This window comes from Ursus arctos, unplaced genomic scaffold (assembly GCF_023065955.2).
Source record: "Ursus arctos isolate Adak ecotype North America unplaced genomic scaffold, UrsArc2.0 scaffold_34, whole genome shotgun sequence".
Taxonomy (NCBI): domain Eukaryota; kingdom Metazoa; phylum Chordata; class Mammalia; order Carnivora; family Ursidae; genus Ursus; species Ursus arctos.
This window is the reverse complement of record NW_026623030.1, coordinates 17,166,599-17,182,462: the sequence shown is the minus strand read 5'-3', so window position 1 is coordinate 17,182,462 and position 15,864 is coordinate 17,166,599. Positions and strand designations below refer to the sequence as shown.

Below are 15,864 nucleotides of genomic sequence, written 5' to 3'. Positions count from 1 at the left end.
TATTGCTTCTGATGGAAACCCAAGTTGCTCAATATAGCTGATTACAAATAATTTAGATGTGATCTGAAATAAAAATAGAAATGACTTCATCCTTTGGGCAAGAGGCAGTTCTAAAATCCTAGTTTAAATACAGATGGTGGATCTACAGTGAGCCTGAGAATGACTCTTATTTAGAAGGAACTTCAGAAGATCTCTGAACTCAAGGAAAGACATTGCAGCAGTCCATTTTGGAAATTGCTGAGTTTTTTTGGGTGGAAAAATCTCCCACAAAAAGCCAAGATTTTCATTAAGACAAGGTAGAAAATAAGAATTGTTGAAGTAAATGGGATCAGAATAAATTTTTGTCATGCTGACAAGACTCCGGGGTCCCATTCAGAGATGAATTTGGTCACAAAGGATCTGAGAATCAGGATACTGGGGTCACCCTGGCTTTTAGATCTGTGTTCAACCTTACTATTTATAAGTTACTTATTCTACGGAGACTTGGGTGCAACATAAAGGGGACAGGGTTACTTTGGACAAATAAACATACTGGGCTCTTTCCTTATCCCTTTTCTTGCTACCCGCAACTAGACAAGGGACATCCTAAATTTGTTCATTAAGCAAAGCTTATAACACAGTGTCTCCTACTCAGAAAGAATCACACGAATTAATTCACACAGGTATTCAGCTCTATTGTTTTCTAAGTTTTCACACAGCACCTTCCTTATGTCAGCTTAATTAACTTCCTGCAGGCAAAATGTTCCGCTTGCTCAGTTGAGAGTTGTTAGTAAGTTATCAGATGGGGAAAAGCACCTTTTAAAAAATTAATATTCTAAGAAATATGAGGCAGCAGTAATGTACAACACTTGGGTGTGATCGTGGAAACAAGGCAGCCTGGACGCTACCATTTTTTAGGTAAATGTTCTTTTCTCATCTGTAAAATCGGGAGAATACCTTATTGAGTACACCTACACAAACAGAAAGGACTGTGACAGACTGGGAAAACACCCTTTTGCTGTCCCCAAGATGGAATTATCAGCATCCTTGTCTTTTAGTTCTCAATAAAGCTCCAATTAGGGGAGGAGCTAGGCTCTGGGAGATGATCACGAAAATTCTAGATGTCAACGTTTCCCAGCCTATAAAGGGGATGGTTCATGTCGTTCACCTATTTCAATGAGACCACCTTCAATCCTTCTGCCTCTCTCAGGTCGCTAATGACCCTCACTTTAGTTTTGGCTCCTTGCGCCGCCTGGCGGCTGTTTTCAGAAGTCGCCTGCGAGCTTCGGGGTCCTAGCCGCGGCCAGTCCTGTCCAAGGATTTGCCTAATTCTAGAAAAATTGTCTCCGCCCCTCCCCACTACCCGTTGAGGATTTTAAAGAAGGCGATGAAAGGGCCGAGGTTAAGACGAAGGGGGCGTCCGGCGGCCTCTCCATCCCCTCAAGGATGACGGAGTCAGGCGGTCCTCGGGCAGCTCGCGACCCGGAAGTCGCCGCCGGCGCGAGGCCCCCGTTGCCGAGCGCGGGCGCGCGGGGCGGAGCTTGGCGGAGACGGGGAAGGGGTCGCCGCGGCTCCCGCGGCTCCCGCTCCTCGAGTTGGCGGCTCCCTCGGGGGCTGCTAGGCGGGCGTCGAGTCCGCAGAGCGCGCGGCCGCGGTCGCTGGGTGACACGCTCAGCCGCGGCCAGAGGCGACATGAGTGCCGCGGGGCTGTTGGCTCCGGCTCCGGCCCCGGCTGGAGCACCGCCGGCACCGGAGTACTACCCGGAGGAGGACGAAGAGCTGGAGAGCGCCGAGGACGACGAGCGTAGCTGCCGGGGCCGCGAGTCGGATGAAGGTGCATGCTCTGGCTGGCCCGGCAGCCCGGGGCAGGGGTGGGAACCGCTGAGGGAGTGAGTGGGCTGCACGGAGCGGGGCGGGGCGACCTCCCGGGCTGGGGGAGGCTGAAGGGGCCGCTGGGAGGAGCGCGGCTCCAGGAAGTTACCCCCACCTGCGCTGGGCCCGGGGCCGCTGTGGGGACGTCGTACCCTAACAGTTACGTGAAGGAGGGATTCGGGAGCTGCTGTCTGAGCCGGAGGTCCTTTTAAGATTCTGTCCCTCTCCCCTCAACCGTCTCTGGCGAACCTCAGGTCTTTCCTGGTTGGAATGAGAAAGCCTTCCATTGAGTGTCTTGAGTACCCCTCCCCTTTTTAGTTCTGGAGAGGATCAGAGCAAAGCCCAGTTTGGCTTCCAGGTTCCCAAGTTACTCCCCACGATCCTTCACCCCGGGGAAATGCTTTAGCCAGCCCTACTTGAGCAGTGCAGTTCAGGTTGCTTAAAAGAACGAGACCTGGAATCAGCCAGATCTAGGTCTAAATTTGGCTCACTGAACCCAGAGTTGTGATCTTAGACAAGTTAGTTAAGCTTGCGAGGCTCAGTTTCCCCGTCCGTAATGGGGCTTCCTAGCGTAGGTGTGAGGATTAAATGAGATGTGCATAAAGTACTTGGCCTGGTACTCAGTGGATGTTTTCATAAAACTGGGGAAGCAGTTACAGGGGAAGATAGGGATTTGCTTAATGGTGCCCAGGTGTTGTGTTTTCAATTCCACGTTCTTTGCGTTATCATTACTGCTTCTCAGAGCCCAGCTTTTCAAACTGGCAGTTTGGCAAGTGTGAGGAAGACTGTTTTGGAGGGATTGAGGCAGGAGCTACTGGAGAAGGAGAGAGGTGAAAAAAACATGAAAGGACACAGGAAAAGAAAGAGGAGATAGAGACCAGTATATGGGTGGAATATTCCTGGCACAAAATAGAGCAAAAGGTTGGCCTGGTTGCTGGAATGAGGAATATGTTTTATTCATCTCAGTTCCCCACGTGCCAAGTACAGTGGCTGGCATATGACAGGGATTCAGTGAAGGTCCCTTGACTGAAAGGAGAAGGCTTTGTGAAGATTTGGACCTGCAGGAGCCTTTAAAAAGGCACTGACATGTGCAGATAATAAAGTTGAAGGGACTAGTTGCGTTTGGTTAAACTACATTAGAAGACGGGGCTTAACCAGGGATTTTGAATGTGAAACACTTGTAACTGCTCTTAATGCCCATAAGGGGGAGCGACGAAGCCAAAATTGATTTTTATCCCTGCTCAAGTAGGGCTGTTGAAATTATGTAGACACTCCACTATTTACTTACTTTAAGAACAATGTTTAAAATGTTCTGAAACACTTTCTGTTTGATCATCTTGTCCCTTTCTTCTCCCTTTAGTTGTAACTTTGAAAACACTTCAGTTATTATTTTTAAATATTCAGCTATTGGTTTGGATCCTCCTTTGTACATATGTGATGTAAAATCTGTTCAAACTGGGCATAGAACAGAAGAGAATGGACGTCCTAGGTCATTTTGGAGAAGTGAGCAAGGCCTGGCTGCCTCTAGTTGTCCTGTCTGACGCTCACAGCTCCGTTTCCTGAACTGCCAGTGTGGCTTCTGCAGAAGTAACAGCCTTGACCATGACTGCCTACCTCTCACGCACCCTGTTCTCTGGTTGCACTTCAGATGAACACAGCTCTTTGCATAAGTCTGGTCATGTCTAAGTTGGAAATGGCATTTTCTTTCCTAAAGTAACTATGTAATATTTTTTACTGATGGCTTTCCACAGGCCTCCATTCATTTTAGAGAAGTTTAAGTGTTGCTTCATCACGTGATACCAACTTTATGAATTACAATTTTAACAAACCTTTCTTCCCTGATTTTACTTAGACACTGAAGATGCTAGTGAAACTGACCTGGCAAAGCATGATGAAGAAGACTATGTAGAAATGAAGGAACAGTGAGTATGATTCTTACCTTTCTTGTTTGGAATACAGAGTTGACAAGGAAATCTTGATAGTGACCTTATGTGTATGGTTTTGACCATAGAGCTTCCAAAGTCCATGTGTATGTGTGCAGTTTCCCCCTTGAAATTTGTCATGTGTAATTGGTCTTCTTGTTAAAAGAATATTTTGAGGGTTGGCTAGGAAGAACCTTGAGGGAAATGATCCCAGGGAAATAAGGCCACATATCAAGAGAAGACTGTTTCCCACTTCTTCGGGTTTTTTTTTTTTTTTTAATTTTTTATTATATTATGTTAGTCACCATACAGTACACCCCCGGTTTCCGATGTAAGGCTCGATGATTCATTAGTTGTGTATAACACCCAGTGCACCATGCAATACGTGCCCTCCTTACTACCCATCACCAGCCTATCCCATTCCCCCACCCCCCTCCCCTCTGAGGCCCTCAGTTGTTTTTGTTTTTTTTTAAACGTGAAAACTACTACTCAGGGTAAAGGGTGTGTTGTAGCTATTTGGTTCTCAGATGGGGTGACCCCACCAAGAGCTGATGGTGTGCTGGCTGCCTGGGAAGCTCAGAGAGAGCTGGACTGGAGAGCAGTCCTCCTGTCTCCTGCTCTAGTGCCCTTTCCACTCGTCACATATCCCTGCTCAAGCCTTCTCTAAATGTGCCCAGAGAAACGAAAACCACTTGCTTTTATTGTAAACACAGATGCAAGATTGTATAAAATAGATCCCAAAAGTATTGTTGAATGTATTTTGAGGATCTTGATTTGACTTTAAATTCTTTTATCTTTAAACTAGATGATCCACATTCCTTTTTTTATAGGTCTTATTTGCAAATGGTTCGTGACCATCCTCTGAATTCTGCTATCCTTTTTAAGCTTTGGAACCCGAAGGGGTAATTCAGCTAAATCCCACCAATGCTGAATAGAGAAAGATTACCTTAATAATTCATGTGATTTTTCTCACAGCTTCATGCCTGAAACTGTGCTTCCTTTTATTTTTATTCTCTTCAGGCTTTTTCCTGATATACCTTGAACAATTTCCACATACCTTTCTGTTTTCCGAATCTGAATTTGTTTCGCTTGTTTATTTTTTCAATCTGTTAATATTCCCTTTCAAAGACAGACTCAGAAGTCAAAGGCGTTGTTTACCACATTCAATGTGGTGGAAAATTGAATACACTGGGTTCCAAATACTTATTGTGTGCAGTTTGTATACATCTCTTTCCTCTGTTTGGCATGTTTAAGCATTCTTTTGAGATCGTATTTTAATTGAACATGCCCCTAGAAAAATTTTTGATTAAAATTGAATGCCTTGTTTGACTCAAGGTGAGTGTTGAGAGTACATTAGAATTCTCGTTGATCTTTTAATCAGACCTCCTGTGTAATTCCCAGATTCTGCCTACTCTTTCATCTGTGTAAATAGTTGGGATGTATTTACAGCCCTTATTTTGAGCAGTCAAAAAGCTATTGTGCCTGTTACTTGTTGGACAGAGTTCATTCAGATTGCAAATCTTGTTTTTGTCACTGTAAAATTGGGGGTGTTTTTCAGGTAGAAGCAACAACACTGTTGAAATAAGATTTACTTGTGGAATCCACCATTCAAACAAACTTGCCAGAGTGTATAATGACTTACAATCCATTTAGTATGTGTATCTGTGGGGAGGGGGACAATCTAGGCACTTTTGCTTTTTGTGTGCTGTGTGTTCTTATCCAGCTGGGGCTGCAAATAAATCCTGCGTTTTAACTTTTGTTACTGAATAACTATTATTTCTCTGATCCTAAAAGAGTAGTTCTTTTAAAAAATGGCATGAAGGTTTATTAACTTGGTGCTTACACAGCTATGCTGTCTACATAAAAAAACGTGCCAAAGGCATAATCTTACTCCTTCGGAACTTACAATCTAATTGTAGAGTTGATACAAGAGCTGCTGTGTTTAATGCCTTTGCTACATTTTCGTGTGTTATTTATGCTTCTAAATCCATAAGGAAATGGCATCACACTTTCAGTTTTTCTTTGTGTTTTATTGCCTGTTTATCATTGTCACTTATTTATTAAAATCTGCGTGTCTTCATATTTGTAGATTTCAGACTGATTATCTCTAAAGGTGGGATAACACAGGAGAATCTACAGAATTGGGATATGATTCAAGAACACAGAATCCTTGTCCCTTTCTGATCCCTTTAGCTGCTGGTACATTTTAAACCAGTTGGCAGACTTCAGTTTTCTCTGTCTCCTAAAAGACATTAATGACATTCCCATAACAACCCAGGTAATTCCTGTGTGCAGATTAGTTTAGAATTGAGTATTCAACGTTTCTGTCTTTCAGTGTGGCTTTCGTTGTTTTTCTTTACAGGATGTATCAGGATAAACTGGCTTCTCTCAAGAGACAGTTGCAACAACTGCAGGAAGGTAGGTGTGTGGTTTAACCCTTCATTTCGAAATATACTTGGTATTGCAAGCCTTTGAAATCTGAGCATTTCACTCCCCTGTGGGAGTGATTTAAAATTTGGTCTGATTTCAGCTGTCCAGTATGCATTTTCCTATCTTCTGCTGTCAGTAAAGTGGTGATTTTCAAACATTTTTGAACCCTCACTTATGGCCTTCTGAAGAGCATGAGCTGAAAACCACTGTGAGCCCCTAAAGCTAGACTTTTTTAGAAGAGACGTTGTTGCCAAAGAATACATGAAATTGTACCATTCTTTCTAAACTAAATGTTGATGAACTGTGGGTTATCCTTAATTGTGTTCTCTGTTGTTTGCTTGGTAAATTAAAAGTGGATTCTATCTTGTCCGATGCTGTTTCCTGCTAAAGGCAGTTCAGCCTGGGGTTAAGAGTATTGGCTCTCGAGTGCCATCACGGGCTTGAATCATAACTGTACTATTTTCTGAAAATTTGACCTTGGGCACATCACTTCATCTTGCTTAAATTTGTTTTCCAGTCTTTGAAATGCAGAAAGTGGAAGCCATGTGATTGCCCCTGAGGGGTGTCTAGCACTGTGGGATGCACTGGGAGCTCAAGGACAGCTGTGGCCAGCAACTCTTGGGCTTATTTTTGCAGAGCCCCCTCATCAGTGGAACAGCTTTTCCACTAGGTCCTTATTTTGCTTGAACTAGCCCGTCTGACACTGATTTCTGCTAAATAGTGAAAAAAGGTTCCCATGAGTTGCATTCACACATCTTTGTTTTATTTCTATTTTTTTTTCTTTCTTTCCACGATAATGGAAGTGTTGCCAGAGAAAGAAATGCATTCCACTCTAGCAAGTGTATATGGCATATCTGGCACAGCTGAATGAGGGATTTTGAAAAAGATGCCATTAATATACCTTACTAATACGTTATGATCAGGAAACACTTTGCACACTAATTGTGACCCTCATAATTCGCTGCTTTTGGGGAAAGCAATGACATGAGTAGACATTTGGTGAAAATCTATACCTGAGCTGTTCAGAATTGTCACTGGCTGTGCATATCTATTTAAATTTAATTAAATATTAATAATTCAGTTCCTCAGTTGCACTTGCTCCATTTCAGGTGCTCAGTAGCTACGTATGACTAGTGGCTCCCATGTTGGACAGTGAAACCTAGGACATTTTCACTGTTGCAGAGATCTGGGCCTTACTGAGAATGAGCTTTTCTCAGAAACGGGAGGCCCGTTGACTCAAACTGGAGCAGCAGGTGATCAGAATCACTTGAGGAGGCCTGTGCCTTTCTACTCCCCGTCACTTGCTAGAGAGTCTTAATCCACTAGGTGGGGGGATTTCTGCTCTGGGCCTTGGTTGAGAACCAGAGTCCAGTTAGCTCTGTTTGCTCGTGCCTTTCCCTGGTTTGTGTTTTATTTACTCTGATGGTATTGAAATAGTTCCTGCTGGTGCTAAACAATTTTAGGAACTGAAATGTAGAGCGGATTGATCTTCAAAGTAACGTTTTATTTTGTAAATCTCAAAATCAGGTACATTACAGGAATATCAGAAGAGGATGAAAAAACTAGATCAGCAGTACAAAGAGAGGATCCGAAATGCAGGTGAGGCTCTGTCTTAGGTGGGAGTAAATGATCTTTAGGTGTTCTTGCTTTTGCTGGTCATCAATGTAATGTGGCCGTAAGAGGTGTCATCTAAATTGCAGTGCATATATTCTCAGATATGGAGGAGGGAAAAGTTTAGGGAAGAGAGGCTCCAAAGCCACAGTTGTATAAAACTGACTCATCTTTTTTCCAGTGGCCTGTGAATGATCTTTAGTTGAGCTTACTAGTTGTGGCTCCGTGCAGTTATGCTCCCTGGTGCCCCCAGGGTAAGCAGTCTTGCGCATTCTTTCTCGCATGTGCATGGCTGCCTGAATGGACCATCAGAGGAGCTACAAAGGGAAAGAATTGTAGCTTGTTTCACTCTTGCTTGAAGTTTGTTCTTGAATCCTCTGCTCAGGGAGGAAGAGGTGTTCTCTTGTTTTTCCCCTTGAGTGTTATAAGCATTTAGGGGAAGAGGATGCTTTGGTTTGTTGTACACAGTAAATGTATCCTGAGTAAGAATTTGTCGAGCACCTGCTACATCCAAGCTCTGAGCAACATGAAATAGTGGAACACACTGTCCTTGACTTAAGCAAATGTGCGATTTCATTGATAAAAGACATCCAAACGCGGAAAAAGTTAAGGAACATTCTGAGGTAAATAATCATGCAAAAAGTAAGATGTGATGATTGTTCGAAGTGTATTAACACAGATTACTGGACTTACAGGAAATGTTTCGTAACTGTTCGATTTGGAAGCTCCTTGTCAGCCAGCATTTTGAGCGCTGGCATGGTGCCTGTTCCTGCAGTGGTCAAAGTAATGCTGGGTTTTCAGATGAGGTCTGGGGGCCACTGCTCAGGCTGCTGTCCTCTCGGTTTCTGATCCGGTGTCTTCCCAGCTCCTGTTGGTGGAACTTTTCCCTCCTCTGGGCAGTAGATGTCCTGTGTACACCAACAAGTAGAAAGGGAGCTGAAGGGCGTGGGAGGCCCTGGGAAGATGGAAGTAATAGTCATTAGCCTTCTGCCCACCCACATCCCGCCTGCCCCTGAGTTTACCCCCACTGCGATGTGAGTTCCTGAGGCACTCCTTGGGACGTCTGTGAAATCCCCTGCCTTCTTCCCAGTGTTCCCCTCTAGCAGGGAAAGGAGGTGCACTGTGGAGGGGTGAGGTCCTAGGTTTAGATCTTCTCTCTGCACCTTAGATCTTGTGCCTGTAAGCAGGTTTTGCTCTTGGAGCCTCAAGTTCCCCATCTGCAGGGGGGAGTACGAATACCTCACAGAACTGGTTTAAGATGCAGGTAAGGAAATCTAATTGACATGAGCCATTTTTCTGCAGCTAGAACTGCAGCATGAGTATTGCGTGGTTTTCCTTAGTTCTGCTCTCTTTCCTGTCCTCACGTGTTCTTTCAGAAACGTTGCTCTCCCCTGCCCCCCAGGTACGAATGCAGAACAACTCCTAAGTCAGTCCCAGCTTGAGCCTTAAAGAGCACATTCTTGCAGAGCTAACCCACCTGTTCTGGTTGTGTTGGTGCCTGGCTGTTGTAACTCAATAACTAGCAGCTCTGAGAACTGATTGCCAGTTTGACTTGGTGCAGGGGTGATTTCTGAGAATGGCACAGTCAATGCGTCAAGTTCGTTTGTGCATCTAAGGCACTCATAGGAGTGAGCGTGTTGGCCTGGATGTGCCTGGGCTCATGTGCTCAGCCATTCTCAAGGCAAGAGTGATCAGGGCTTCTGGGGGGTTGGGGGGGTGTTAGAAAATAATGAATGGCTTGTTCTTTTCTCAGTTAAATTTTCTTTTCTTTTCTTTTCTTTTCTTTTTTTAAGTAGGCTCCATGCCTAACGTGGGGCTTGAACTCAAAACCCCAAGATTAAGAGTCCTATGTTCCACTGATGAGCCAGCCAGGCACCCCTCCTCAGTTAAATTTTCTTATTCAACATCTGTTAATTGAGATCTGAATTCTTAATCTGAAGTCCTGAAACTCAGAATTTTATGAAATTATATGTGGATGTGCGTATATGCTGTTTTAGAGGGAAAGAGATCCATAGGCTTTATCACATTTGTGAAGGATACCATGGTAAAATGTAAACAGCGCCTCCTGGAGTTGTTGGTTCACCAGCAATCTTTGTGACGTAGGCAGCAGCCCCACTGTCACCCAGGAAAGATGAGATGCCATGGACCTGTTTTGTTCAAAGGGCTGGCTCTATAGAGAGGCTTATAATCTAGTGGTGGGGGGAGCTGCTGGGTAAACAGTTGTTAATTGCCTGCACAGGGTGGGTGATAAATAAGCTGTTGACTGCTCACCAGTGGATACTTGGATGTGTCTGAGAGGCGGTTGGTGAGTGAAGGGTCCTTAGGAAAGGCTATTTTAGATCTGAAGCTTGGAATTGCAGTCAGACCCAGAGGGCGTTGCCATGGAGGTGCAGCCATCTGTGGGGTCTTGGTGGCTTGTGAAGAATGCCCTGGGGGGGGCTCAGAACCTCTGCCCTCTGAGTTCTCCAGGAATATCCTTCCTTGCCACACACAGTCCTTCACACATGCTTTAAAAACATCAATGTTGACTCTGCTTCTGGAGTAGTTGCGTTGTTCCTTCTGGACTCATCCTACGCTGTAGAACTGTTGGAGGGTATGTACTGAGTGAAAGAAGGGATAACTTTCAGTTTTATTTTGCCAGGGTAGTTTGGTTTCTGCTGCTTGCTTTTGCCCTTGGGCAGAACTGCCGGAAGTGATTCTATTCAGGGCCAAATTTTAACTAGACATGAGTGCTTCTTCCATCCTTCCCTTTCATGTATATCAACACTTTACTGATGGAAACATTTGCTCTGTGTAACCATGCTTTCAGAAAGTAATTACTGCCTCTAAATGAGTCCTACCATCACTGTCGAGAAAGGTGACACAGCCTAGCGAATCTAATTGCATGTTTTATCTCTTTCAGAACTCTTCCTCCAGCTGGAAGTAAGTACCTTGGATCTTCTGGGTTTGCAGGCCCTTTCTGAGGCTGGAATCTTCCTCTCCCAATCCAGAGAATCTTTTCTTTTGTCACCAAATGGACAGTTAAGAAGCCCCCAGCTGCAAGCCTTCATCACTGTTCTGTTTGACTAAAGGACATTTTGGGTCTTAATTTAGAAATTGCCATCTCTTCATTTGTAGAGTGGGCAGCCTCAGATTATCACAGGGGACTAGGGGATACTCACCCCTCACTGCTTTCTTGTTGACTTCTATCTCACGTTAAAGCCATCTGGGAGTGTCTCTGAATTATAACGGTCTAGTGATTTGTTATGTTGGTCCTTGACACAGCCCAGTCTCTGAATTGGCTCAGTGGTTCAGTTTTATAGCCAAAGCTGTCTTGGTCAGTAGGAAAGACAGATATAACATTTTTCCTTTCCTTCAGCGGACATCTGAGTGTTGTTTCTTTTTGAAGCACAGTGCTGTGGTACAGAGATGGGAGCCTGAATCTTGGATGATGATCGCTTCCTGGGGTGGCTAGTGTGTATGTGTGGGGGGAGTCCTGCCTTTATCAGAGCCACACACGAGCGTGAGAAGGTCATGCTTTAACAGAGCACGTTATCAGAAACCGTTTTACCACTGAAGTCAGTGCAACACATAGAGTCACAGCCCGCAGGATTATGTGATCCACAGCTGTAGCCCACCGTAAGCTCCCTTGTTCTTCACTTAATACGATGGTCAGATTTAAAAAAGGAACACCTTTTTATTTAGCATTATTTCAATGTTCGAGTACTTGAGGGTTCAGGTACCTAATAGATGACCTTCTGCTCTAGTTGATCTTTATCAACAAATACAGTAACTTGGGTCATCTCAACTCAGTATTTTGTAATTGCAATTAATTTTGAATGTAGGTATTTCATCCGGAATGTACTATTTTCCTTCGAAATTGGGGCTTTAAAAGAGTTTGTCTTTGAGAATCTTAAGTTTCATTTTAGCATGGAAGCCGTGCAGTGTAAGAGGTGGAAGAGAGGAAATACTGAGTAGCAAGGCGGGTATGCTTGTAAAAACAAGCAGAAGTCCTATGGTTCAATTTTATGCATTCGTTGGGAAACTTGCTCCCAGACATCCCGTTACTGTCAGTGCGCATGTGAGTGCCGCTATCCCACATTTCTCATAAAGGTGTTTTCTGGGCTCTTGAGTGTAGAGCCAAACTTGCAGTTGGAGCCCTGGCTGCGAGGGTCTTAATGGAGCCTTAGCCTGTGTTTTCTCCTTTCCTCAGACTGAACAGGTGGAGAGAAACTACATTAAAGAAAAGAAGGCAGCGGTGAAAGAATTTGAAGACAAGAAGGTAGAGCTGAAAGAGAACCTGATCGCTGAGCTAGAAGAGAAGAAGAAAATGATCGAAAATGAAAAGCTGACGATGGAGCTGACAGGAGGTATGAAAGCCCCCCAGAGCAGGGTCCCGGGAGCCCTGGGCAGGACCTCCTCTCTCTTACCTCAGTTCCTTGTCCAAGCAGAGCCAGCTGGAAGGAGGGTGGGCTTTGACACGAAGGCTCAGAGTTCTTGCTCTGTCTGGTATTGGCTGTGTGACTTTGGTCAAGCCACTGAACATCTCTGAGCCTTTTTCCCCCCTCTATAAAATAGGGCTGATCAGACCTTGTCTTACAGGATTGTGGTCAGAGATGTGAGTGCCTGGCACAGTGCCCTGCGTGTAACAGGTGTTCAGTAAATGGTAGACCTTTAGTCCTGGCTGCAGCTGCTGGCTTATGCTTTATTTCATTTAGTTCCTGGGTCAGCTGCCATTCATGGATGACTTACCCAAGTCCCTCTGTGGTGGTGGGAATCTCTCTGCTTCTTTTTCAGTCTGCCTTAATTATAGAAAAGGCATTGTCTTCCTTTGACCTAGATATGAGAACAAAGGCGTTTGACTATATCATCTATGCTCTTAGATCCCTTCCCCAGGTGTTACTGTGAACATTTCAGACAGTAGGTACAAATTTGGCAGGAGTAAGCTAAACTGAACTAGTTTCCTGTAAAGGTAGTAAAGTTACATTAGACTCTGTGCCAGTCCCTCCCTTGCCTTCTAGTTTTTAGTAATCCGCATACGGGAACTCAGCAGGATGTAGGCAAGTTTAAGGGAGAAGCAATATGGGCTGACTGTTCTGTTGCCATATGTAGACTGATGAATCCTAGAAGGATACAGAGCGGGAAGTGGCTTGAACTAGATATTTTGGAACTTGGCAAAATTTCTGTCAGCGAATATTGCAAGACAAGTCAGTGGTGAGTTTGTCACCTGGATGTGTAAGCGCATGCCTTCTGCACACCCCCGGATTTCCCTCTTATCATGTACAGGAGGTGCTGGAGCTCTGGCATATCTAATTTTAGTAGAGGTCCATGAGAGATGCATTGTTTTCACGTGAAGTTCCTGGGGGTGGACTTTAAAAGTAACAGTTAAATGGTATTTCCTCTTCGGTATTTCTGGTGCTGTGACCCAACATGGGCCTTTGGTTAACGTAAACTTCTAGCCCAATCCCCATGATAGACCTATGAGAATGTGGTGTGTTTGAAGTGGGGGATCTGATTCTTGAAAATCTCTCTTCTGATATCTCTCTTTTTGAAAGACTTGGCAGAAGGAATTAATTCCTTGAAGGCCTCTGAAAGCGGCTCAGAAATGTTTTTTTGGTGAGAGTGGATGCTAAAATAGCGTTTTCAGACAGCACCATCTTGTTCTTGTGGCCACGCTTTGTTGATTAGACTGCTAGCACTGTGCTGCCTTGTTCGGTACCAGTCTGCCGGCCTGCTTTCTGACCTGTACACCGTTTTCTTTGATGGTGGCTGTTTCTGGCATTGATGCCTCATCGCTCTCTGCTAGAGCCACCAGATGTTCAGGAGTCTTCATTAGGCTAGTGGGAAATATTGTCCGTTTATAGCTGCTCCCTTTCCATCTGCAGGGAGGGATATCATCACCTTACCTGTGATTTGGCATCCTGATTATTGACAAGCAATAGACATTGTTTGGCCAGGCCGCTTTGCAGCCTGAATCTTAACTGGGACAGGAGGCATCCCCAGTGACTAGAGGCTGAGCCTGCCAGGGTAGAAAAGACAAATAAATGCAGGGAAGTCATTTGTAACGCAGTAAAATAGATTATACAAGTGCTTAAAGCTAGCCATGGGCATTAAAGGTACCGATGTCCTTCCTCAAGCCATTTGGTACCCTTGGTATGGAAAGCTGTGCCAAGGTAATGATAGAATGTCGGAAGAAAAGGCAGTGGAGCTAGAAGGATAATTAGCGTTTCCACAGATGGTGCTGCTATGGTCCTGGATTAAAGGCCTGATTTCATTCCTCTCATTGAGTGACTTATTTCACCTTTGTGGATTGATGCCCAATATCTGCTCTGCCCGGAAAAGATATTTCTTAAAATCTCCTCTTCTGGTTCAACGTGAAGATCTCTTGAAAAACAACATTGGAATTAGAGGCCAATGGGACACTCAGACCAAATAACCCGTTGGGAATGAGAAGATCAAGTGACCTGCTTTGTCCGAGCGGGACTGAAAGCATTTGCAGACACTGTGGGAGTTATTGGGAGGTTCTCTCCACTGCCCACACCGCTTGAGAAGAACTTAGGACAATGGGTTATGCAGGTAGAAAGGTGTACTGTCGGTAAGGAGACCAGGATGAATTACTGATCAGTGCTCCCCCAGCTTGGGTGTGTGCGGGAGTCAGCTGGGGGTCTCGATGACGTGCAGCTTCTGCTTCAGTGGGTCTGGGGTGGAGCCTGTGATGTTGCATTTCTAACCACCTCCCAGGGGCTGCCGATGCTGTTGGCTGGACCACACTTTGAGTAGTGAGGGTGGAGGTGGAATGACCTGAGTGTGAGTTTTCTCTGCAGTTGAGGCCACGGTGATAAGTAACCCAGATAATCAATGAGAACTTAATGTGTGGGAGCTTTATCATTTTTCATCCATTTGTCCTCTCCCTGTCTTGAGGATACTTGCCTCTTCTCTTTTGTCTCAGCAGTCCACCAACCACTACTTCATTTTCTTTTGTAAATTTTGCCTCACCGGCGCATCTTCCAAGCCTCAGGCCCCTGTGGCAGCTACTGTGAGTTTCCTTTAGAAGATAAGTGGATTCATAGCTGGAGCCATGAGTATTTATAATATTAAAATCAAAATTATAATATCAAAATATAATGCTAAAGGACTGTTTCCTGAGTACTTACATCGAGCCAGGTATTACATAAAAATGTTAGAACTGCCTCGTTAGGCTGATAGATGTGGATGAATCCTGGCGCTGTCATGAACTTGGTTCTATGGTGGGGTTTTCTCATTTAGGAGGGAGATGGTAAAATCTACTTTGGAGGTTTGGTGCAAAGATGGGGTGAGACAGTGCCTATAAAGTGCTTGAAAGAGCCGCTGGCACACACAGTAAGCACTGAGGGATTGGGAAGTTGTGATGTCCTTTGACTTGACGTGGCACAGCAGCCTCAGAGGAACGGAGGCATTTGCTCAAAGTGCCTCAGCGTGATAGTGTGTAAGGCAGAATTGGTCTTAACCACCACATGATGCTATCTATCATGGAAATTCTGTGGATTCGTGTGGTACTGAGTGATTCATAAAATGAGGCTAATAGGTAAGGTGTGTGTCCTCAAGGAGCTTATATTTTGGTCGTTACGTGACTGGCACAGCCTCTTTATCTTGCCCAGTGTAAGGCGGTGTCCACAGAGCGTGCTCCTAAATGAAGGTGAAGATTTCTCAGCTTGTTTTTACTGATTGTAAAACCTTGCCGAGGTCTCTGTGGTTGTACTGATGCAGGCATGGTTTCCCACAACGAGGAGCAGGTGCCAGTGAGCAGGAACCTTGGAAGTCCAGGCAAGGAGAGGAGGCCCCACACAAGTGTCTGGGTGGGGAGAAGGAAAGAGGTGACCTGGATTTTGGGTGGAGCGGGCTTTTCACTAGATGGTCTTTGCTGGTGCTGCCCTTGTGGAATCCAGGTGTTCCAGAGTACAGAGGAGGTTCACTCTCTCAGCACCATCCTTATTCTCTGGACAGCTTTTTGCCTGAGGGAGCTGGGGCCCTTGGTTCCTACCCTGGTTGGTCACTGAAGACCTGACCTTCCTTCTTCTCTCACCTCCCCCAA

At 44.9% G+C, this 15,864-nt stretch overlaps 1 protein-coding gene across 4 annotated transcripts in view; it reads left to right on the top strand.

The window, feature by feature from the left end:
* The first annotated feature begins 1,495 nt into the window (after nucleotides 1-1,495).
* Nucleotides 1,496-15,864, top strand: part of SUDS3 (SDS3 homolog, SIN3A corepressor complex component) — a 337,068-nt gene continuing 322,699 nt past the window's right edge. For all 4 annotated transcript variants that reach the window (XR_006411240.3, XM_048221637.2, XM_044389895.3 and 1 more), the window contains exons 1-6: nucleotides 1,496-1,813; nucleotides 3,704-3,773; nucleotides 6,136-6,191; nucleotides 7,731-7,802; nucleotides 10,717-10,736; nucleotides 12,007-12,163. Coding sequence is in view for 3 of the 4 variants with exons in the window: in XM_048221637.2 (XP_048077594.1) it covers nucleotides 1,672-1,813; nucleotides 3,704-3,773; nucleotides 6,136-6,191; nucleotides 7,731-7,802; nucleotides 10,717-10,736; nucleotides 12,007-12,163 (517 nt within the window). In the remaining variant the exon portion in view is untranslated. The remainder of the gene's footprint in view (nucleotides 1,814-3,703; nucleotides 3,774-6,135; nucleotides 6,192-7,730; nucleotides 7,803-10,716; nucleotides 10,737-12,006; nucleotides 12,164-15,864) is intronic.